The 14,933-nt window shown below is 36.5% G+C and overlaps 3 protein-coding genes across 7 annotated transcripts; 1 reads left to right on the forward strand and 2 right to left on the reverse strand.

Moving 5' to 3' along the window:
* Window positions 1-220: 220 nt before the first annotated feature.
* LOC127248643 (aspartyl protease family protein 1) lies at window positions 221-3,558 on the reverse strand. 2 transcript variants are annotated; one of them, XM_051271098.1, is made up of 10 exons: window positions 3,249-3,558; window positions 2,823-2,943; window positions 2,134-2,369; window positions 1,398-1,622; window positions 1,194-1,329; window positions 1,047-1,120; window positions 869-968; window positions 715-772; window positions 563-634; window positions 221-481 (listed from the first exon to the last, which is right to left on the reverse strand). In XM_051271098.1, exons 1-10 carry the CDS (start codon window positions 3,548-3,550, stop codon window positions 285-287), a joined length of 1,521 nt encoding a protein of 506 aa, XP_051127055.1. In that variant the 5' UTR covers window positions 3,551-3,558; the 3' UTR covers window positions 221-284. The 2 variants fall into 2 exon arrangements, with proteins under 2 accessions (XP_051127055.1, XP_051127056.1); XM_051271099.1 differs by having other exon boundaries at window positions 2,823-2,953; window positions 3,249-3,555.
* A 1,002-nt stretch (window positions 3,559-4,560) lies between these two features.
* On the forward strand, window positions 4,561-7,668 carry LOC127248548 (cell number regulator 13-like). 2 transcript variants are annotated; one of them, XM_051270935.1, is made up of 8 exons: window positions 4,561-4,945; window positions 5,265-5,690; window positions 6,058-6,470; window positions 6,563-6,642; window positions 6,753-6,824; window positions 6,988-7,094; window positions 7,228-7,321; window positions 7,419-7,668. In XM_051270935.1, the coding sequence occupies exons 2-8, from the start codon at window positions 5,292-5,294 to the stop codon at window positions 7,460-7,462; spliced, it is 1,209 nt and encodes a 402-aa protein (XP_051126892.1). In that variant the 5' UTR covers window positions 4,561-4,945; window positions 5,265-5,291; the 3' UTR covers window positions 7,463-7,668. The 2 variants fall into 2 exon arrangements, with proteins under 2 accessions (XP_051126892.1, XP_051126893.1); XM_051270936.1 differs by having other exon boundaries at window positions 4,571-4,945; window positions 5,269-5,690.
* LOC127248547 (tRNA dimethylallyltransferase 9) lies at window positions 7,080-14,836 on the reverse strand. Of its 3 annotated transcripts, none has more exons than XM_051270934.1 (13): window positions 14,513-14,836; window positions 14,379-14,432; window positions 13,907-13,949; window positions 13,159-13,267; window positions 12,850-13,048; window positions 12,375-12,591; window positions 12,150-12,241; window positions 11,933-12,027; window positions 10,533-10,608; window positions 9,338-9,477; window positions 8,877-9,247; window positions 8,667-8,784; window positions 7,080-7,585 (listed from the first exon to the last, which is right to left on the reverse strand). In XM_051270934.1, the coding sequence occupies exons 1-11, from the start codon at window positions 14,747-14,749 to the stop codon at window positions 9,163-9,165; spliced, it is 1,347 nt and encodes a 448-aa protein (XP_051126891.1). In that variant the 5' UTR covers window positions 14,750-14,836; the 3' UTR covers window positions 7,080-7,585; window positions 8,667-8,784; window positions 8,877-9,162. The 3 variants fall into 3 exon arrangements, with proteins under 3 accessions (XP_051126891.1, XP_051126890.1, XP_051126889.1); XM_051270933.1 differs by having other exon boundaries at window positions 7,080-7,367; window positions 8,667-8,787; XM_051270932.1 differs by having other exon boundaries at window positions 8,667-8,787.
* Between the last annotated feature and the right edge of the window lie 97 nt (window positions 14,837-14,933).

Consider the following 14,933-nt stretch of genomic DNA (forward strand, 5'->3'; position numbering starts at 1 on the left):
GTGTTGAATTTGTGACCGTGAGGTCATGTGTTCAAACCCCCCGACGCCTTAAGTCACCAGTCACACATAGTTCGCCTAATGTGACTTGTCTGTCTGGCCTAGCTTGCAAAGTATTAGGTTCGGCCGGAAATTTATCCCATGCGCACTTTTGGGTAGCGGTTGCGGATTTTTACAAATAAAATAAAATTGGAAAGCAATTTAAAGAAAATGACACACAGTATATATACTCACTTTACTAAACAAATTCATTTGCATCAACCAAATTCATGTGCTATTATATAGGATCAGTGAATGGCCAACACAACAGACAAAAGGAAGGCATACCAATCAAACTTACCTCTGTAAAATGCTGATGCACAAGCAGAGGTCCTATTTGTTTTTGCAGACTCAGACTCAACTGTGCCATTTAGACCTCCAGCACTTGCTGCATAGTTTACAGATCTAGCTTCAAAGTCATTTGAATCTCCCGTGTCGCCGTAACCTGGATCGTTGTCCGGATGATCGGTGGCCATTTGTTACAAGAAAAATATACAGAGAAACAATTGTCTAAGCATATGCTTACAGTTTGATTTTTTCCAACCCAATACGAGCTTTTCTCTGTTGAACACTATTCTGTATCCGGTCATAAAATTTTCTACAGAAAGAGGACATGATTAGAATAGAATCACAGAGTAGTATATAGCAAGTAGAAGTGATCATGAGCAAGAAACTTACGACCAATTATATTGAGTTCTTGATTCTCCACAACAGCAAGGCAATATATTAGTTCCAGCTGCAGATTATGATCGATCGAAACACGCCACTATTAAACATGGATGCAGGTAAAGGTAAATGCAGTAACATTAAGTGCAGTAGTTATAGATTTTACCGGAGTGGAAATCACAATTATCGGATCCTGGACAACCATCTGGCCTCCGCCATCCATACTCAAGCTCATAACAGGAATCAAACTGGTGTTCATGTCGGGGCTATGGTCCATCACAGAAGCAAATTGAGAATGATCGATTTAGCAAAATAGGGAACCGTACACAATTTGTAGCACTCACCTCATGGTATAACAGTACTCAAAAGGGATTCTTGGATCAGGTGGACGCCGATGATCCTGGATGTGTAAATGGAACTGCCAAAAATCGAAAGCTTGTAAGAATCATTCGGGGAAAATAGGTATACAGTGCATTGTTATTCAGGCTTACACTGTCTGCAACCATTGTGTATGTAGGCTCAACAAGATATGTAAAAGAGGTGCCAGAATCGAAAAGTGCTGTGAACTGGGAATCAACAACACTGGTGCCCACACGAACTTGGGTCACATTAACACTATAGGTTGGGCTGCAGGGAAATTTCATTAGTAGTTCCTGCAAAGAACAATGTATAATCAAGGAAAGCTTCACACTCACTGGAATGGATTCATATGGAATGGGGTCTCTTCCTGATCGGGGCTTCCCTTATCTCCGAAGAAAATCCTCCCAGTACCATCATCCCCGAAACACATTGAGAAAGAGTTTTCTATGTAACCATCCCTGTACAGGATACTAGGAACTGCTACTTTCTCTAATCCTAATCCAAGAAGACCGTTTGGAGCTGCAATATCGAGGAAAGAACCAGTTTGGACCTGCCCACAGCTGCACAAGAAAGTCATCAGCAAACACAGCTGCATCCAAACATTGGTGGAGTTTAAAAGCTTTCATTTACCATCAAGTGGGGGAATTCATAAAATCAGAACAATAAAGAATTTGAACTCTACGAATAGATGCCGTTATATTGGAGAAGGATGAAAGGAACACATGATTATGAAGGACTTCGAATGACTCAATTGTATGCGAAGTATGGATAAATAAATTCCATATTAGTGACTAGGATTCGCAGGAGTAGACCTTAGAATATATATTTTTCCTAATATTCACAAGTAGAAGCACATACAAGCTATAAAACACAAATTATATGAAGTGACAAACCTATTAGTGACTAGAAAAACATCATAGCTGTTCATGTCGCCATACTTATACAGCACAACGTTACGGCGGCCAACAGATTCAAAACAACAGGACAGTGATCCAGTAAGAAAGGTAATTACAGAACATATACGATATACAAATATTATTTGAAGCAAATGTAGTGATTTTCTCAACTCACCCAAATGTAACAAAAGCCTTTATGAGTTCTGGATTCTTATCTACTGTCTTTAGTTGCAGGACATCCTCCACCAGAATTCCAGAAGATGATGTATCAGATGAGATATAGGACACATGATAAGGGCAAGGACTAGACATGTCGTTGCAGCCATCATCACGCATACATAGGTCACTGTCGCAGGTAACAATTCTACTTGTAGCCGATCCATGTGGATCATATACTCGAAAGTCAAAATCCTGGAATGGTGAAGAAAACTTGTTATACTATATCTCTCAATACAATGAAAAACAAAAAAGTAGCCTATACATACAAACAGATCAGACCAAGACGATGCCTGGTAAATGTATGGAGAATGACAAGTATCAATCTCAAGTGGGCAGTGAAGAAATACTTTCAATTGATGACTCCATATAAAGAAACCTAATCAGCTTAATCATATTATAATTTATAACACCAACAATATATTGATTTCCTTATGCTCATTGACATTGTTTTCAGTGTCCTAGTCAAATTAGGGGAAAAAAACCATAGTATCCATCAATTTGTTCCTTCACAGCTGAATTATGAAGTTTAGAAACAATAAAACAAAGTTCTGATTACAAGGAGGATACAAATTATTATTGAAGGTATTACATAGCTGGATGAACAACACTGAAGAGTTCCAGAAACACAAAAATGTGGAAACTTACAGAAGCATAAGGCGAATCGTCTTCAGTTGCACAAGGTACCCAAAACAAATCGCTCCCTGTGTCAAGAGCCACCAGGAACTTGATCCCTGGCGTGCCCAACGTCACGGTTGTGTAATGCAAACTACAGCAATCTCCATTCAAAAGTTATATAATTAGTACACACAAAAGATTATATAGATAAATAGTTGCTAAGCCAAGATCGATACACACATACACGATCAAGAAATTATTCCTAAACTAGGCCAAGCACAGGCATCAATACTTTCAAAGCGCTCATCGAATTAGAATACCGACAGATAACTATCCAAAACCAGGTGATCAATTCCAATTATCAATTCTAAACCATCAATTGATTCCTCGCTAGCAATCAGGCGAAAAGAAGCCAATAGCAGTTATAGTTAGATACTTCGATTCAATTTCTCTTACAATCCCAAAGAGCTGAGGCGGTAAGTGGCGTTTCCGTCAGAGAACGTAAGATCGCCTCCAAACCTCGACAAGAAGCGCCCGCGGATCGCGCGATCATGACTCGCCAACAGGGCGTAGTACTCAATGCTCCCCTTTTCCGGCCATCTGTGGAGAGGAAGACCGGCTCCGATCCGGCAAGACCACGCCTTGACATGATCGGAAAACCGGTGGTGCATTTCGAGAGTGAAAAGACGACGAGCGCCGGCGAATTGCAGCTGTGAAAACAGAGAGAGGCATAGCAGGAAAATAAGGCGCGAAAACATTCTGGCCGTGCTGCTGTGTGGTGTGAAGTGTATGTAAAATGTCATTTGAATATCATTTTTAAAATAAATAGTGAATATTAGTAATATTTTAAAATATCTACTACTCCTGTTTGTCTATTCGAAAAATACAAGTATTTATTTAAATATTATATATAAATGATAATTGGTGTATATTTCTTATGCATAATGATTTTTGTCTTTATATTTTAATTTAATTATAATATTATTGATGTAATTTTATACTGATATTTCCTCAGTCTATTAAAATTATCTCAGATTTTATTAAAAATATAATAAGTAATTGAGAGTATTTTTTAAAAATTTAGTTAGAAATTAAAATAAAGCAAAAAGATTATAATAAAATTAGTTATAAATAAGTATATTGATTTGTTGAATTTGTCAAAAATTAATAATGAGAACAACTAAAAAAAAAAAATCACAATAAATTTGGTGGACAAAGAGAGGAAGTATTATTGAAAAATACTACTACCTCCCTCCTGCGGTAAGGTCTAGTTAAAGTAAAAAACTGTGTCTTTGATATTTGTAGTTTAAAATAGATAAAAGTAATGATATTTGTGTAATAATAATAAACATATAAGAGTAATTTACAAGAGTATTGTTTTGTAATGTATAAAAATGATAAATAAAATTATTGTAGACTAGGGAATGTATAATATATAGTATTCCCTAGGTCCACTTTTCAAGTCTACATTTATTTGTTGCGTTCTTCACATTAAAAAATATTTTTATATTTATAGTATTTTTTAATCGTTAATAAAAATTTAATACTCCCTCTATCCTACATGTCTATGTTCATTTTATGTCACTTTTTTTTTTTAATTATTATTTTTATATAAATGACATTATTTAAAATATACATTTATAATAATAATGTCATTATTATAAATAATCACATCACCCAAAAAATTATCTGTATACAAAGCCTTAATGGAACTGTTTGTTACAATGACCTGATTTGTCAAATTGTAATCATAAGCAATGAACGCCCGTAATTGGAGCGTGCCAGTCAGTGGCAAGACAAGCCAGCCAGCCGCAGCCGCCATCGCCGTATCGGCTCGGCTCGCCGAAGCCGCGAGGGTACGGAAATAGCGACAGCGCATCACTGCACCCACCCTCCATCATCACCATCACCTACTTCAATTGCTGCAATGTCATTCTGCATTTATTCTACTTACAGTTTCCATTGCAATCTTCTGCTCTGCTCTGCGTCGGCAAATCCCCACACAACACCAGAATCACGACTTCGAAGCTCGTTTTGATCTTACCCTCCCTGGATCGGCAATGCCAAACCTAGCTCAACAACAGCTGCGCACAATTTGGTCCTTCCAGAAAAATGTAGGGGGTTTCGTCAGTGGTATCTGCTGAATTTTGGAGGTGAGGTTTGTAGATTTAGATTTCGCCGTTTGGTCGGGTTGTTCTTCGGTTTCCGCTTTCTCTTTTCTGGAAAAAGAGACAAAAGCTCACAATTGAAAAAGATGTAGAGAATGAAGGTTGTTTGTTTGACTGCACTTTTCAATTCAGCTAATCTCTCTCTCTCGCTCTCTCTCTCTCTGAAATTCGTCAGTTTTCGAAAACCGACCTGGATTACATCAATTGCGTGCTAAATAATCGTATTAGGTTTCTGAAATACTGATGGTTTCGTGTTGATTTGAAATTCACTTACTTCTCTCTCGTTTCTGTTCATTCACTGAAGTTAGGGCTTGAGGATAGAATTCTGAGAATGTCTCATTTTGGGGAAATAGCGAATGTAGCGCAACTGGCAGGGCTCGACGCCGTGAGGCTGATCGGAATGATCGCAAAGGCGGCGACCACAGCCAGGATGCACAAGAAGAACTGCCGGCAGTTCGCGCAGCACCTGAAGCTGATCGGCAATTTGTTGGAGTCACTCAAGGTTTCCGAGCTCAGAAAGTATTCCGAGACTCGGGAGCCATTGGAGCAGCTCGAGGATGCGTTGAGAAGATCTTACATTTTAGTAAACAGCTGCCAGGACCGCAGCTATCTCTACCTCCTTGCAATGGGATGGAACATTGTTTACCAGTTCCGGCAGGCGCAGATCGAGATCGATCGGTATTTGAAGATCATCCCGCTGATTACACTCGTTAACAATACTCGGATTCGGGTATGAGCTCCCGCTTTTATCCTATTCTTATGCTTCATTCCATGATCTGGAAAAAATGATATATGATTGTGACATTTTGAGCCTATAAATGCATACTTTCCGGTAATCAGTAGTTATTAGTCAATATTGCAACGAATTCGATTAAAGTTTCTGTTAGAGCTTCTTTTTCGATACCACACCAAACTTTTCTGCAATAAGAAAATGCAAGTATGACAGATTCGGTCTTCGAATACTCTTAGATTCACGATCATGTGCTTTTAGGCCGCGTCATAGGTTCTTACAGCTTCGTACGACATTGAATTTATTCGATGAATATGTGTATATATGGATATGTAGCAATCAACGATTCTGTTTTTGCTAATATCAGGAACGGCTGGAGATGATCGAAAGGGACCAGCGCGAGTACACAATGGACGATGAGGACAGGAGGGTGCAAGATGTGATCCTCAGGCGTGAACACTCGCAGCACGACACCATTGTTTTGAAGAAAAGCCTTTCTTGTTCATACCCGAACATGCCGATTAAAGAAGCCATACAAAAGGAGAGCGAGAAGCTTCAATTGGAACTGCAACATTCACAAGCTAATCTAGATGTCGGCCAGTGTGAAGTAATTCAGCATCTGCTTGAGGTCACGCACGCCGTCAACTCAAATTCTTCCCCGGACAAAACCTCGCCCGTCAAAGAATCAAAGGTTAAGCACTTTTATGTCGACCCCAGCCATGATAAATCGTACAGTGATAGAAACTACACTAAGGGCAGCAATAAACGGGAAGCTTCAGGGTCAGTAATCGTTAATCGTATTTCAATAACTTATCGAATTCCCTGCTTCAAATATATATATATATATATATACACATCTTTGTATCATCCAGGCGTGAATTGCCATTGTCGAAAGCTTCACAGGAAGAATGGCATTCAGATTTACTTGGCTGCTGCTCCGAATCTCTTCTTTGTACGCCTTTCAAGTCGTAAATTTTGCTTCATTCCTTTTTTTTATTAAGCTATTGTCTTTGAAATAACGAATGAAAGTCGACCATATAATACGTGCATTTGTATTTGCAGGTGTAAAGACACTATTTTTCCCTTGCGGCACATTTTCGAGAGTTGCTTCTGTGGCAACTAACAAACAAATCTGTAAGTTGCTCGCCGCTATAAGAAATATCGAATTCTTAATGATAAGGTATTAGCTTAAGTTGTACCTCGCGTAAGTTCTCTTTTTTTCTTCGAAAAAATCTCGTTAGCCTTTTCCTACACAAAATACGAGCCAATCGCTGACAATTACTCTTCTGGCTTGCAGCGCCGGGAGACGCCTGCAATGATTTGATGGCGTACTCGTTAATATTGTCCTGCTGCTGCTATACTTGTTGCATCAGAAGGAAACTTCGGACGATGCTAAACATCCGGGTAACTTGTATTATCTTTCTTGTCAAGATGAGTACATACGAGACAAATAACATCGCGGGTTAATAACTATACATATATATATATATACACATACATACTTTGTGGGCAATCTTGTTTGCGTCTTTCTTTACAGGGCGGCGCAATCGACGACTTTCTCTCCCACCTAATGTGCTGCTGCTGTGCTCTTGTCCAAGAATGGCGAGAAATCGAGATTCGCCAAGCTGAAGGTAAATTCTTTGTTCATTAACAATGGTGTCCCGGAAATCTCGACTCCTATTAAGATGAAGGCAGTGAAATGTCAGCTTCTTATGAATTTTTATGTAGGTTCGAGAACCAGTCCGCCGACTGTACAGTGTATAGAATACTAAGGTGTTTAGGTCGCTGGTTGCCCCGGAAATGAGTTTCTTGTGCATTGCGATGTGCTGGTCGAGGTCACTGGTGGCTGTTTTCGATTCCAGGTACTATTATGTTCTTGCTTGAGTTCATCTTTTCTGTACAGTAAATTGATTTAGGCAGAAAAATAGCCAACAGATGTTTATAGCTCGAAACATATTCTGCATTCTCTCTTGAGATTCATGCTGTGTTCTCTCTATAGATATTTGAATCCGACGTGAAGATTATAAATAATAAATACTTTTATTTATGAAATAGGAAAAGTAAAGAGTAGTTGAAGGGTTTTTTTTTTTAATTTTAATTAATAATTTAAAAAATGAAAGATGAAATGTAATAAAATTAATGATATTTATGATAAATAAATATTAAATAAAAATAATAATTAAATATTATTTTTTCATAATATACGGATTTAAAAAATAAATTTAAGGGATAAACTGCGTATTCTCCCATAAAACAGTGTAATCAACTACTCTCTTTGTCTGGTTTGAATTTTATTTATATTTTGTTAAAAATATCTTTATATTTTTATAATTTCTTTCGCAAATATTATTAATAGAAAACAGTTCTTTAAGCCTAATAAAGGTAGCAGTACTATTTTTAAGAAACTCAGAACATGTAGGCCTCTATTTTTTCCAGCCCCGTCCATCCCATTATATATAGCCACAGTGAGTATGTACATAAAATTCTATATGTTACTATAATGATATATAATATACAAAATTCACAAACAATACAAAAAATTATTAATACCACATGTCCCTAATCTATTCACATATTGTTTTTGTTCTAAAAAGAAATTACTTTTAGAAAATTGTAGATAATATTGAATTTGTTTTATTGTGGTTTGAATTAATTTAAATTATATTTCGATGTAATATTTTATAATATATTTTTTATATATAAAAAAATTGTATCAAATGAACATTATTACTTTTAAATTTTAAATGATAAAAAGAACAAATCCATAACAGGAATTGATTCACATATTATATTATATATATACATACTGTATTACACTGAACTAGAAAAAAATAGAGGCAGATGATCTCAAAATATATAATAATAAAAACATATTCCATCACTGCTATCCATTGCTTCCAAAATCAATAAATGCCAAAAAAAAAATAACACAAACAAGAAGAGGAAACATAGCACAACACAAAATAGAAACATTACCTGTGTTGTGTATTCAATGAGTAGCCTAAATCATTCCGTGACCAAATTTAAGCAAAATTAAATTATTTGCCAATGTCAAGGCCGGCGCTCGGCATTTCCATTCCCATGGCGGCAGCAGCTGCTGCAATGCAAGAACAATAACTCATAAATATAACCAACACTTTATAGAAACAGGAGCAGATGTCACCAATTCTTGAATCTGTGGTTTACCTGAATTCCAGTACAGGACCTTCCGGCACTACTTCCGAGTTAAATGAACGTCGAAGACAGAATAAATAAAAATGGCTAAAAGAGAACGAACTGATTTAGTATATCAGACATCAGTTGCAAATTTGACAGATACTTCCATCAAAAAATCCACCTCAACCATCTTTACAACTGCCTTCCTCTTACCGTACGTTCTTCACTGTCCCCAAAACCATCTGTTGTAAGAATAGATGACACCTAGGCCATAGAGACATAATAACTAATGCAGGGAGGCTTTGTAGCGTGCAATCTATGGAAGGCCGATGGTTGCAACCCCTTGGTTCTTCCTCACCCACTCCAAAATATTGCTACAATCTTCTCGCGACATGAAATGCCTTGAAACGAAAGGACAACCAATTAGTACCTTTGCATAACGTGCCAAACCTTAAATCATCTGTCAACTCATTTAGGCATAGAAGGAATACCTATTTTTTGGGCGATAAGCTTTTAGCAGCCGGACTTCTTTTAAGTTTGACATGTCCTTCTCCATTCTAAGGGATCGAGGTACTTCAAGTTTCCCTGTTTGATCCTCATAAGCATCACATATGAAGCTGAGCACATTTTCCTGAAATCATGAGAATTGGAGATCAATTCATTCAAAGAGATTAAACTTTCAACAATGACTGTTTACTAAAGTAGTTGTCAGCAATCCAAACTATGCCAAGTTTGTCATGTTTCCATTCGAGCTCAAATTAGATTTGGCTTGTTAAGCAACCCTTTTTTTCAACTCGTATTCAAACTCCTTGAGTCGAGTATCGAGTAGCTCGAATGTAATATCGAGTCAAACTATAAGCACCAATTTTGTCGCGCGAAAGCTTGTCAAGTAACTTGCTATAAGTTTACATAATTATTTTTTATAGATTTGTATATTAAATTATTTTTTGTAGCGAGCCTACAAAATATTAATTATATTAATGTATTAAACTTGTAATACTTGAATTAGTTTCAACTTTCAAGGATTGTATCTTTTATATTTATGTACTTTTTTGTATTTATATAAAATCCTTTTATATATATAAAGAGAGAGAGAGAGAGAGAGATTCATAATTAGAATTATAAAACACATATTTAAATTCGAGCTTGAACTCAAGCTCGAGTATGATCACATTTTTACGAGCTCAAGTTCCTATTTAAGTAGTTTAACTACTCATTGGAGCTTGAGTTTAAGAAATAGTTAGCAAGTCGAGCTCGGGTACCCTGCTACTCGGGTTCAACTCAAATCATTCTCACCCCTAGTCTCAATGGATTTTGTCTAAAGGGTTGCAATTGATTCTAATATAACAAATATATACAAAATTTTATATGCAAAATATTGATTTAATACTATTAAACTTGTTGGTGAGCATAAAAAGTGGAATTAGCATTTGTGCTTGCTTAACTAGTCAAACTAGCATTTATTGAGTTTTTTTTTTTTTTTTTTAACGCCACACTAACACACATATGCACCCGCTCGGGATCGAACCCGAGACCTAGCCCCTAAGTGGGGATGTCTCACCAATCACCACTTGATCTATAAGGGCTCGAAAAACTAGCATTTATTGAGAGAAGTCAAGTTATAAGGACACTAGCAAGCTGCAGTGTGTAGCTAATAAAGAAACCAAAGCAGCAAGAATAACATACCAAGGGGTTTGAAGCATCAATCCATTGATAAAGGGGCTCATTCCGAAACCATGTTAATTGTCGTTTTGCAAAATTTCTGCAAAGTTATAATTAGCAAAAACTGGTATTAAGATTACTGAAGAAACAAATTCCAAAGGGTAATCTTCTGGCATAGGACATAGAGAATGCAACATATCAGAGAGTATTTGTAAGAGTTTACATTTGGATGATTCTCAGGCTTCTAATTGATAGTTTGTCTGATCGCCTAATGACATACGTTATGCACTTAACTTCTTGAAAGCACCTTACAGCAAGTGCTTTCGGTCTAGGCACAAGATGCATCACTGCACTCTTTAAGATTAATTTGAAAAGAAACAAGGGGAAGACTTCTTATTATGAATGTGTCTTATATTTCCTTGCAAATCTGGATAACTATACTTATTTCTTGTCCTTCATATTGGGATGGGATCACCAGCTCCCCTCCCATCCCAGCCCCTCCACGCCCCCTCTAATACACATAATGTATGTTATATATAATTTATATATCACATGTACATACATATAGTGTATATATATATCTCTTTGTGTGTAGAGCGTGGAGGGGCTGGGATGGGAAGGGGGCTGGTGATCCCATCCCCTTCATACTAGGTTCTTTTATTTCTCAATTCTTATTATCCAGTCTCTTCTCCAGTGACATCTATTTTTACAATTTATTTATTTTTCCTTTTTGTTTTCCTTATTTCCTGTTTGTTTCTTTTCATTCTATCCAATTCTAGGTACTTTTTGGCAATGCTATCTGAGTATTCTGTTTTCATCTACAAATATATGTGGAACACCCATTAATATATCCAATAAGCTTTGGTAAGCATGTCAATAGAGAAATAAGATATGTTAACCAAAAGAAAAGGACAGCATGATATTTCATCGAAACAAATGAAAGAGCAGACCTAGTTATAGGTACAATCAGTAAATTGACAAATTAAGAAATAAAAGAAAATTAATAGAGATAACAAAATATTTCCATAAATTCTAGATATAATGATAACTTGTTATATATCCCATTCTACACGTTAGTCTTCCACACTTTGCTTGACTAGGCTGAGATGATCAACACGACACTGAGACCTAGAGAAATTTCTATCAACTTAAACAAGTTACAAGTAGCAATTAATGTTTGTTGTTCATTTTGACCATTTAGGGGTTAGAGGTCAAAGTAACGTGAGATGCCACTAACAGAAGCATAAAAGGTAGAGAACAAATATGAAGGGAAAATTTTGCTGAATGATTATTATATAAGTTAGATAATAACTTCAGATTAAGAGAGTGAAGACATATGTCACTATGCTTAAATGGACTAGAGTAATACACATGGGCAGAACAAGAGAATGTATAGATCAAACAAATGAGTTGATGAAGGTTACCTAGACGCCTTTTGAAATTCAAAAAGAAACTTGTAGAAGTCTTTAGGAGAACTCCAGCCCTCTTGTTCTCTGGACAATAGTAGGTAGTCCATAGCCTGAGTTTAAAAGTTAAACATTATCCAACTTCCACTTATGGCATAAATCTATTACATGCATTAATGATAATCTGAACACCAAAAAATTTTATCAGTTACTAAGGAAGAAAACAATAGCATACTTGTCTATAACCAATAGCCCGAGTCGCAGAGTTTGAATTAGGCATAAGGCCCAAATCAAGAAGCCACTTTGCCTCAGACAAAAGTCCATCACCTGGACAGCAAAAGGAGCAGTATAAGAATATATACGTTCCTAGCAAAATATGTTGTATCCTGTAACCGTACACTTCAAGAAGATTTTAATAAGGAAACATATAAAAGGTATTATAAGGCACAATTCACCTTACCTAAAAGCATCTCCTCACACCGAGAATCAATTGATCGATAAAGATCTAGCCTTTGGGTTGATAGGAAAAAACAAATAAAATTGTACTTCAAATCCTTTGCTCTACTCTCCTCAGCAACTGAAGAATTTATGCCAGAATCATCTACTGCACTTGATTCAAACTTCTCCTTAAAAGAATTATAGGGCACTTCAAAGGTGGATGGTGATGCCCCAGTTAACTGTAAGGTAAAAACAAGAGTTAAGAACACTGGCGGCTGGTTTAAGGTGAAAAAATTTGCATATCGATTGTATCTGTATTTCTTGTGATCCAACTGTAAAGAAAAAGGTCAATCTAACAAACAATTTTTTCTTTTGCATACAAAACAAATTGCTAGAAATCAACTTAATATGACAACTTGAACGGAAATGCAGACTATCTCATATATGCTGGAGGTAGGATGAACCCAAAATCAAAATCAAGGAACTCATTACTCAACCTTGAGAATTTCAAGCCTACGGCGTAACCGGTACCAATCATTTGCAGCTAAAGAATGGACACCTGGATCACCTGCTTTAATCACAAGCTGTACAGCTTCATACCAATTACCATCTCTCTGTAAATCTGCAAGTTCTGCATGCACCTCGGATGTTATCTGATGAGAGGCTTTTGGAACATCCGGTTTCCCATAAATGAACCTTAAACAATAGGAACAGAAAATACCTCCTTAATTATTATATTGTTGCATAAATGGACAATTTTCAAGAGAAAGAGAGAGAATATCAGTAACTAAATTATACAGGCATACCACCGCAAGTACAACCCTGTACCACCTGAGACTATTGGGACTCGACCTCTACTGAGAATTTCTTCAGTTATTTTCCTAGCATCCTCATAAAACTGTCCAACAGAATAATCTGATCATCCAAAAACCTTTAATATTAAGATACAAAGTAAAAGTACCAAAAAATTGTGGCTATAGATGTTTATAAATGAAAGAATGTCAAGGTTTCACCAAGGTCGGTCAGGTTATAACGATTAAATGTATTTTTGTGATACCTCTTAAATAAGAATTAGTTGATTTGACCAGGTTGCTAGGAATATAGGAGATAACTACAAGAATTTTAATATGAACACAAGATCCACACAAAATGCCAATCATAAAAATTGCTCTATTGATTAGGAAAGTTCAAACAAGATCCATAAAGGGAAAGGAAGAAGAGAAAACAATGAATGGTAAAGAATTATCTCATTGCATCGAACATGCCTAACTGCATTATCACAATGGGTCGAATATAACATGTTCAGTCGTCGCATATAAATTAAACACAATAAAGCTAATTTATGAATCCTAGATAACACACAACACAACAACCTTCATAACTTAGTACAGCACTAACTCACAACCCCAAGTGAAGAAGCAGCTAAATATTTAGTCTGTTGCTATTTCATAGGACATTCATTTTCAACAGAGCATCACACAATCAAAGCTTCATAGCCAAGCAATGATTTCATACGAATATCGTTAAAACTAAAAATGGTTGATCAGCCGTTACCTTCAGATGGGTGCAATACATCAACCAAATGATGTGGAACTTCCTGAAAGAATCAAAACAAAAATGGTGATTTAGCACATTTCACTAAAATCTACAGATCAAAGCTTGAGCTATATTTGCAGGACCATTACATATGCCTTTCTCCACATAGCTAGTTTCTTCCTAATTGTTACTACGATGAACCTCTTTCTTCACGACCAAATAACATTATATAGTGCTGAAGCCTGTGCTCTACATGGATGACTCTCGTTGAAATTGATAGGATAAATTTCAGACATGCAATTAATTACTTCAAATATAAAAACGGTTACTATTATAATAATCAGCTAACGATTGTCGCATAGTTAACAACCAACGCCCTACTTCCTTCCAAGCAAATCCAATAACAGAGACTTGTGAAATCCAATTAACAGCAAAGCATTAACTCACAAACCACACACTAATCCACAAAATCGAGAAACAATGAATAAACCTGTCTTTCACTAACTGAAGGTTTGGCAGAACCAACATCAAGTCCTCTATAAACCTGCCACACAAAATCCAAAACCAATGAATAAGGATTTGCATACCCTGGCAAGAAATTACAGGTGAAGAAAATGTAAATACCTGCACGGAGTCAGCGCTTACGATTTCTCCATTCAGTCGTTTCGCAAGTTCTAATGCGAGCCTGCTCTTTCCGGCGCCGGTTGGGCCAGATATTACCACTACTTTCTGCCGCTCTCCTGGCAGCGCCGCCGAGCAGGAGGCGGTGAAGAGTCGAATTGAGCGGGAGAAAGGACGGAAAAGAGGCGCCGGCTGTGGGCGATGAAAGCGGAGGCCCCCAACTCTAAAGCTACTTATCATTTTAAAAAAAGATGAATGAATCTGCTGGAATGGCTTCGCCGTGGATTAACCTTCAACTAGGAGAGGAGGCTTGCTTTTATTTCCGGAGGGTATTTTGATTTATTTATTTATTTTTTTTTTTTTTTTTGAAGAATTTTTATTTAATTGTCGATATTTGTTAAGGTCTTGAAACGTACATATTTTA

This window comes from Andrographis paniculata, unplaced genomic scaffold (assembly GCF_009805555.1).
Source record: "Andrographis paniculata isolate CXL003 unplaced genomic scaffold, ASM980555v1 Contig34END, whole genome shotgun sequence".
NCBI classification, from domain to species: Eukaryota; Viridiplantae; Streptophyta; class Magnoliopsida; order Lamiales; family Acanthaceae; genus Andrographis; species Andrographis paniculata.